At 48.8% G+C, this 9478-nt stretch overlaps 1 protein-coding gene across 1 annotated transcript; it reads right to left on the reverse strand.

Moving 5' to 3' along the window:
- Nucleotides 1-488: 488 nt before the first annotated feature.
- On the reverse strand, nt 489-9115 carry LOC307088579 (uncharacterized protein). The gene is made up of 6 exons (XM_079754512.1): nt 8942-9115; nt 6802-6864; nt 4744-4887; nt 3253-3369; nt 2875-2955; nt 489-1041 (listed from the first exon to the last, which is right to left on the reverse strand). Exons 1-6 carry the CDS (start codon nt 9074-9076, stop codon nt 1003-1005), a joined length of 579 nt encoding a protein of 192 aa, XP_079610638.1. The 5' UTR covers nt 9077-9115; the 3' UTR covers nt 489-1002.
- Between the last annotated feature and the right edge of the window lie 363 nt (nt 9116-9478).

Consider the following 9478-nt stretch of genomic DNA (forward strand, 5'->3'; position numbering starts at 1 on the left):
ACGCACACAATGGCTCAGTAAGGTCTAAATAGTGTCATTACATTCGTGCTTCTGGATTTTCCCACAAAATTGAGCGCTTACGGGCAGCTGCAGAAACCGTCAAACTCCTGTTTCCAAACCATACTGTAAGTTTCTGAATGGGTGATAAATGGATTCAACGTGAGTGAGGATGTTTAAATACAGGTTTGCCTTCTGAAACAGATGATGTGGGCCGCATTTGCAAATCTTTTCCACTCCAGTAGCTTATGTGTGCCGTTGGCTGATGAATGTAAATATATTAACAGACTCTGTTCCTTCTTTGCTGCCAACTGGCCTTCACAACCTGTCCACTCACCAGCCCTCTGCTATTCCTGCACCCAGCAGCATTCATTTTGGGAATCAAGTGTTGTGAACATTAGCACTCTTTTTGTGTGGTGGTAAATGGAAATGTGTTTTGACATGTTATCCAATGTTAAAAATATATGAGATGAAGCAGAGCAAATTAGTTTGAAATGTGAACTGTAGAACCACATGCTTCACTGGCGTGACTTTAACTTTATTGAAAATTGTGGTATAAAAACACCTAAATATGCGTTTAAAAAAATAGTTCAGTGATTCAATATATTTAAACAAAATAGCTGACCCCAAGAAATGTAAGACATGTTGAATAACCTGCAAGTATATATATATATATATATATAAAGTATTTATATATATATTATTACTTTATATATATATATATATATATATATATATAAAGTATTATAAGGTTTCCAGACTGTCTTATAAAAGTTAGCTAGCAAGCAGCAGGAAACATTAAAGCTTACTGTACGCAGCAGGACCTTGTCAAACAATATGCTGTTGCTTTTCTTTAGTTTCTTTAGCCTTTAAACTATTGTCGGAATTCCACGCAAACATTCATTGTAGTGTGGTTGTTGTTAAATATTTTCAACATAAAAGCGTTGTCAGGATCAAATAGGATGCCATCGCTGTCAGGCTTCCTGCTGTAGCCGCTCTCTTCTGTCACACTCCGTCAGCCTGTCGTTCAGAGTGTGGGTCTCCCTGGATAGAGTAAGAAACACGTCGAGAAAAAAATCAATGTCACTCATTCCATCACTTGTGCCTTGTGCTTTTGTACTTATTGATTATCAATAGGCTTTGCCAAAGGAGAAATCTGCATTAAGTGAAGGTATGTTCAAGAAGAACAAGAATAACTCCTTCAAAGTAAAATGGAACTGGAATAGTTGGAATAGTTTGAAGCAAAAAAGGTGAAAGGGTAGGTAACTCTTACCCTAACTGTCCCAACCAGGGGATGTGAACTCACCAGGACAGAGTAGGCCTGATTTACTGGTATTAAACCAGGGGATGTGAACTCACCAGGACTGGTATTAAACCAGGGGATGTGAACTCACCACGACGAAGTAGGCCTGAGTTACTGGTATTAATCTTGGAGATGTGAACTCACCAGGGCATACTAGGCCTGACTTACTGGTATTAAACCAGGGGATGTGAACTCACCAGGAAGGAGCAGGCCTGACTTACTGGTATTAAACCAGGGGATGTGAACTCACCAGGACTGGTATAAAACCAGGGGATGTGAACTCACCAGGGCAGACTAGGTCTGGCTTACTGGTATTAAACCAGGGGATGTGAACTAACCAGGAAGGAGCAGGCCTGACTTACTGGTATTAAACCAGGGGATGTGAACTCACCTGGGATGACTAGGCCTGACTTACTGGTATTAAACCAGGGGATGTGAACTCACCAGGACGGAGCAGGCCTGACTTACTGGTATTAAACCAGGGGATGTGAACTCACCAGGACGGAGCAGGCCTGACTTACTGGTATTAAACCAGGGGATGTGAACTCACCAGGACGGAGCAGGCCTGACTTACTGGTATTAAACCAGGGGATGTGAACTCACCAGGACGGAGCAGGCCTGACTTACTGGTATTAAACCAGGGGATGTGAACTCACCAGGACGGAGCAGGCCTGACTTACTGGTATTAAACCAGGGGATGTGAACTCACCAGGAAGGAGCAGGCCTGACTTACTGGTATTAAACCAGGGGATGTGAACTCACCAGGACGGAGCAGGCCTGACTTACTGGTATTAAACCAGGGGATGTGAACTCACCAGGACGGAGCAGGCCTGACTTACTGGTATTAAACCAGGGGATGTGAACTCACCAGGACGGAGCAGGCCTGACTTACTGGTATTAAACCAGGGGATGTGAACTCACCAGGACGGAGCAGGCCTGACTTACTGGTATTAAACCAGGGGATGTGAACTCACCAGGACGGAGCAGGCCTGACTTACTGGTATTAAACCAGGGGATGTGAACTCACCAGGACGGAGCAGGCCTGACTTACTGGTATTAAACCAGGGGATGTGAACTCACCAGGACGGAGCAGGCCTGACTTACTGGTATTAAACCAGGGGATGTGAACTCACCAGGACGGAGCAGGCCTGACTTACTGGTATTAAACCAGGGGATGTGAACTCACCAGGACGGAGCAGGCCTGACTTACTGGTATTAAACCAGGGGATGTGAACTCACCAGGACGGAGCAGGCCTGACTTACTGGTATTAAACCAGGGGATGTGAACTCACCAGGACGGAGCAGGCCTGACTTACTGGTATTAAACCAGGGGATGTGAACTCACCAGGAAGGAGCAGGCCTGACTTACTGGTATTAAACCAGGGGATGTGAACTCACCAGGACTGGTATTAAACCAGGGGATGTGAACTCACCAGGACGGAGCAGGCCTGACTTACTGGTATTAAACCAGGGGATGTGAACTCACCAGGACGGAGCAGGCCTGACTTACTGGTATTAAACCAGGGGATGTGAACTCACCAGGACTGGTATTAAACCAGGGGATGTGAACTCACCAGGACGGAGTAGGCGCCAGACCGTCCGGACTTCCCTCTCTTCGGGGGCTCGGTCTTCACTTGTCTGCGGGCTCTGCTGACCTGATGACCAAGCACAAAGAGCTCGGTGAGTCACGGCTCACGTCCTGCAGGGCCTCAGAGAAGTGACGCAATGTCGGGTTTATTATAGACTTTATTCTCGGCTCTATTCAACGTTTCTGTCAAAGGGCGTTCCAAGGTCATGTCTTAAACAACTCCTGGCAAAGGGTGTGCTGAACCTGATCAAATAACACACACACACACACACACACACACACACACACACACACACACACACACACACACACACACACACCACTACCTTGGCTCCCTGCCCCAGCTGTTGCCATGGGGACCCACCTGTAGGGGAGCGGAGGGGTTGTTGTTGATGATGAGCGAGAATGACCCCGCTCGGGGCCTCCTCTTGACTTTCTTCCCGCTGGTCGGCACGGGGAGGTGCCTCCGTCCACGCTCCGCCTGAAACCGGACCCACAGCACAGTGTCAGACCCCCCAACACACACAGGAACCCACTGGTTAACCGCTGGTACACACACACAGGAACCCACTGGTTAACCGCTGGTACACACACACAGGAACCCACTGGTTAACCGCTGGTACACACACACAGGAACCCACTGGTTAACCGCTGGTACACACACACAGGAACCCACTGGTTAACCGCTGGTACACACACACAGGAACCCACTGGTTAACCGCTGGTACACACACAGGAACCGACTGGTTAACCGCTGGTGCACACACACAGGAACCCACTGGTTAACCGCTGGTACACACACAGGAACCCACTGGTTAACCGCTGGTACACACACACAGGAACCCACTGGTTAACCGCTGGTACACACACACAGGAACCCACTGGTTAACCGCTGGTACACACACACAGGAACCCACTGGTTAACCGCTGGTACACACACAGGAACCCACTGGTTAACCGCTGGTACACACACACAGGAACCCACTGGTTAACCGCTGGTACACACACACAGGAACCCACTGGTTAACCGCTGGTACACACACACAGGAACCCACTGGTTAACCGCTGGTTCACACACACAGGAACCCACTGGTTAACCGCTGGTACACACACAGGAACCCACTGGTTAACCGCTGGTACACACACACAGGAACCCACTGGTTAACCGCTGGTACACACACACAGGAACCCACTGGTTAACCGCTGGTTCACACACACAGGAACCCACTGGTTAACCGCTGGTACACACACACAGGAACCCACTGGTTAACCGCTGGTACACACACACAGGAACCCACTGGTTAACCGCTGGTACACACACACAGGAGCCCACTGGTTAGCCGCTGGTACACACACACAGGAACCCACTGGTTAGCCGCTGGTACACACACACAGGAACCCACTGGTTAACCGCTGGTACATTGGGGTTCCACCCCCCAACCATCTGGGCTGGGAGTCAAACACCTCGCCGCTAGAGCAGCTTGCCGGTGTTCACGGTTGAATAGGGTTAGGGTTAGGGTTACCCTAACCCTAACCCTACTGTAGAATAAGTCCTTGTCCCAAATATCTTCTTCATTCACCCAAGATGTGGATGCACAGAGAATAATGCCCTGAGTGGACGCACGCGGCCCATGTACACAGAGGGTCACCACTTCTAGAAGGTCCCTGCGTGGTATCTGCATCCCAGCCTGGGGTTGACCCCGACCTCCTGCTCCATTAGGGGGTCCCACCTGTATGAGTGTGTTGGGGTCTCACCTGTATGAGCGTGTTGGGGTCTCACCTGTATGAGCGTGTTGGGGTCTCACCTGTATGAGCGTGTTGGGGTCTCACCTGTATGAGCGTGTTGGGGTCTCACCTGTATGAGCGTGTTGGGGAAGCCCCTGGCTGTGACGGCCCCAGGCTGACCGGCCGGGTTCAGGTGGTGGGGGTTCAGGTGGTGGGGGTTCAGGTGGTGGGGAGTCCGCCGAGGCTCATGGTCCCTCTGCCGCTGCATCACGTCCTGGGGGATGGAGGGGTTAGCCAATCAGATAAGTTTTGAATATACCCCTCCATAGCGTAATGTAGTCCCTTCCGATTGATCCTGGAAGAAATTAAATCCTTTTTCACCTTTTTTTTTTTTTTCATATGTTGTTATCGAGTCTGGTTTGTTTGTTCGAGCTCGTCATGGTAACGAAGGGGGGCATGACTTAGCGACAGGTAAATTGCATTTGTCAAATTGAGGAGCATAGTCAAACTATGGCATTAATCGGATTACGCTGTGCATGTAAAGCTGTTGCTATGAATACGGTTACACCTTTAAACCAAGCAATAGTTCCTATTCGAATGTAGCTCGTGTTTCAGTGTTTTTAGACTGGCTTTAGCAGGTTTGGCCGTTTTTACTGCCGTGTTCTGTTCTGTTCTGTCGTGTCGGTTCTGTCGCAGTCTGGTGTGTTATTTTATGTTGTGTCTTGTTGTGTGGCTTCATGCTGTGTTGTGTCTGGTGTTGGGTTGTGTGACAATGTTTACAATGTGTGGGTTTTGTGTAGCTTGGTGTCTTATGCTTTAGATGTCGTCTCTCTCCCTGTGGTATGTCAAACTGGTGATATGCCATGTTGTATCGCGTTGTTTTTTGCCACATGTCATTTTTTGTCGTATTATAACATGGGGTGGTGTGTTTCTATCGCGGCCCATGCCGCAATGGTATCTTCTGTGCTTTTGTATTGGGCTATAATCTAATGCCAGCTCTGGGGAAATTGCAGACATTATTATTGCGGCTGTTGGCCGGGTCGCTTCCTACGCTGGGCCATCGATCCGTACTCAAACGGAAGGCTCCCATCGATCGGTCTTTCCTAATGAATGTACTGTCACTCGGGGGACAGAGGGGCCTTGTGTTTCTAAATTAGACCCGGATAATAAAAATGTATTAAGGGACTTCAGTGAGATTCAGTCAATATTTTTAAATATATGTAACAGACAGTAGAAGTGTTGGAGAACTATCCTCCGGTCCTCCTGTCAGGTGAAAACAGGCTTTCATTCTGTGGTTGCCGAGGGGCCTCCTTTGATTGTGAGAAGTCGGAATGCTGTAATGCAGCCCCCGGTTGGTCATCTACAACGCATTTTTTTTGACTTTTCTTTTCCCCCCTAAAATATGTCTTTTCCATGAGGTAGCGTTCAGAACGTGATGTCACAGGTAAAACAGGACCGGACTTGAGAGCTGTTGACGCCCCTACTGTCGGGGATTTACTGTAATGGCCTCAGGTAATCCCTGTTAGCGCTGGCTGCCTATGATGCACAAGATGACTTTTACTGCACCCTTCATTACCTGCTGGAATATTTATTAAGCTCTCTCTACAATATTTGCAGAGAGAGCAATATTTATCTCTCTCTATTACTCTCTCTCCTGTGAGTACCTCGATGGTGATCGAAGGCAGCACAACAATGATGAAATCACGGTTAAATATCTCTGTTTAGTTTAGGACTGCGTGGATTTCACTTTTGATCAATAAAAACGTTGCCCAATTAGGGATCTGTCGTTCACATTCTGCGGTTGTGGGTCAGGGTGAGGAGGACCAAAGAAAGCCATTCCTCTTTCTGCCTGGAATTGTTTGTCCTTTTACCGACCTACTTAATCCAACCCCCCCCCCCCCCAATCCCCATAGCCTATTGTGGCGATGGGGAGAATTGTAAACATCTGTTTGAACTTCTAAATGAACTCGATTTGGTTCTCTTACGACCAATCTGGGAGTGATCCAAGTCTTAAGGCCCGCCTCCCTCTAAGATGTCCCCCCCTTCAACCCCCCCCCCCACACACACACACACGCACACACACACGCACACGCACACGCACACACGCACACACGCACACGCACACGCACACGCACACATGCGCACAGATGCCCTTGCACAGGACAGGGGATTATAGATAGCACCATACCAGCGAGTGTCTCTCGGCGTCAGATAACAGCCGGGATCTCTGTTGCTCCATATTATCTGCATACTGGAGGGAGAGGAGAGGGAGAAAAGGTCAAAGGTCAACATGACTTCTCCAAACCATTACAAATGTTTTTTTTTCTGTCCATCTCACAGCTCCAGTCATTTTAAATGAGGGCTCTCACTTTGTAACAATCACATTAACATTTACAATGTACGCCATATTCTCTTATAGCGAAACAAGCGGTGAATGAAGCTCAATGCTGCACGAAGGAGTGCCAAGAATAATGCTACAGGTTTTCATTTAGCATTTAGATTCATTCAAGTCTGCCCGTGTTCTGGTTCCCACTCCCAGACATATTGAGTTCATTCCAATAGGCATTGCATACTAAAGATCACAGTGAATGATTCACACTTTACAGACCATTCATGAACTCTATTTATGCGGCCCGACGATAACGACATTGATTTTGTTCGTGTGTCCAGTCTCTAATGTGTTCACTTGCTTGATAATGCTCTAGTTTGGTTTTTCATTCATGATTCTAATGCAATCAAAAATACCTAATCAAAACTTACAACATGCACCTTGTCTCGTTTTCCTGTTGCAGGCGTTCATTTTTTTTTAGGAGGCCAGTGACCTCGCTCAGGCAAAGGAATACAGACCAATGGAGCTAGCCGAGGATTGGACTTAACCAACATCAGCTAAAAAGAGTCTGAAACCAGCAGCTGTTTTGAGAATCAGTTTGTTCCCAAAATGGCGGATATGTTTATAGTCATGCGTACAGCAATTAAGTAAGAACGGGAAAAAAAACAAGACCGAAAAGACATATGTGGAATAAAGCCGCACAAAGTCCATTTATAAACTGCATCAGTGGCAGAGCTCCTCTAACCTCATCCCGTTCTTCTCCTAACCCTAATGGCTGAGTGAAACCATCTCTCACCCTTTCCTGCTGTTGAATTGTTTTTTTATGTCCATATGAGGATGATTACTTTGGACAGAGCAACACGTAGGACGTCTACAGGAAACAGAGGAAAACCAGAGATGTTAACCGCCGGTCTGAAGCACGACAGCACGCTGTCCAGAGGAAGCCTCTGGCCCAGGAGGGCGTGCACTTCTGGGTGACATGACGGCTGGCCGGTGACGCTACAATGAGTTTAGTCCCGGGGTTAATAGCATGTGTCTGCTGAAGGCGGTGTTTTACTGCTCCCTGCGCTAACCTGGACGCTCCCCACCACAATTGCCGTCACAAAATACTTATTTCTGAGGGAGAGTCATGGCAGGGTTAGAGTCAGAGTCAGGGTAGGGTTAGGGTTAGTAGGGTTAGGGTTAGAGTCAGGGTAGGGTTAGGGTTAGAGTCAGGGCAGGGTTAGGGTTAGGGCAGGGTTAGGGTTAGGGCAGGGTTAGGGTTAGGGTCGTGAGGCCGTGGGCGCGTACAGCAGTGAGCCCGCTGTTGGCTGTGCAGTGAATCACCGCACACCGCAGAGTGAGAGGGCTGGGATTGCTCGCTGTCTTTGTCTGTGTGTGTCTACGTATGGGTGTGTGGGCGTGTGCCTAGCCAGTCAATGGTGAGACATGGTGCTGAACCTGTACACATAGCTTGTTCAGTCTTTGAGTCCACTTGAATATCTGTCATGTACTTACTCACTCTAAATTGTAGTACACTATGATGGTATGGAATGGGAAGGTAGTGCCGACAACTCAAGGTTTGACAGAAGCTGGTCAAAGAGGTTGTTAAGCTGAGGATACCTCAGTAGAGGTATGATTTGTTTTTCTCTCTTTCTCTCTGTCACATTGCAAGTGGTCTTATGTGATTCACAGCCCAGAGAAATGGGGGTTTATTTTACCATAGTTCATGTTTCACCGGCTGTTTTCTGTCGACGACGGGGCCCAAATGGAAACCGTCCTGTTCTGTCTGCTCTGACGCCATGAGTTCCCATCTGGAACGCGATGAAGGAAACCTTGTCTAGCTTTCCTCCAAAAGCCGAGCAGAAGCCTGATAAGTCGGCAAACCATCTCCTAGCTCATGTCCTACTACTACTGGAACTACAGCGCGGTCCCTCCTCTCACACTTAGCCGCACACTGAGTGAATAAAAGGGCTTACAGTCCGTGTGTCTTAACGCAGTCTTTAAAGTCACCTCTTACCTGCTCGTCCGCGTCGTTGGTCGTCAGGCCCCGGACACAGCCCCGGCCCGACCCGGGGGGGCAGTGGAGGGTCTGGGAGAGAACACCCGCCTGCAGGAGACTGTAGAGCACGCAGATCCACACGCAAAGTCCCATAGTGAGGAGGGCGAAGATCCCAGGGTGCTGTGGCAATGCTCCCAGCACCTCTGGCTGCTTTATACTCGCTCTCTCTTTGACTCTCTCTCTCGCTCTCCCTCTCTCTCTCTCTCTCTCTCTCTCTCTCTCTCGCTCTCTCTCTCTCTCGCTCTCGCTCTCTCTCGCTCTCGCTCTCGCTCTCCCTCTCTCTCTCTTGCTCTCTCTCTCTCTCTCTCTCTCTCCCTCTCTCTCTCTCGCTCTCCCTCTCTCTCTCTCTTGCTCTCTCTCTCTCTCCCTCTCTCCCTCTCCCTCTCTCTCTCTCTCCCTCTCTCCCTCTCTCCCTCTCTCCCTCCCCTAATAGGGACCAGATGAGGGAAACGGCCGGGCTTGCCAGCTCTGCGCAGACAAACATCTCCACCGCGT

The sequence above is a fragment of the Pollachius pollachius genome, assembly GCF_949987615.1.
Source record: "Pollachius pollachius genome assembly, chromosome: 17".
Lineage (NCBI taxonomy): Eukaryota > Metazoa > Chordata > Actinopteri > Gadiformes > Gadidae > Pollachius > Pollachius pollachius.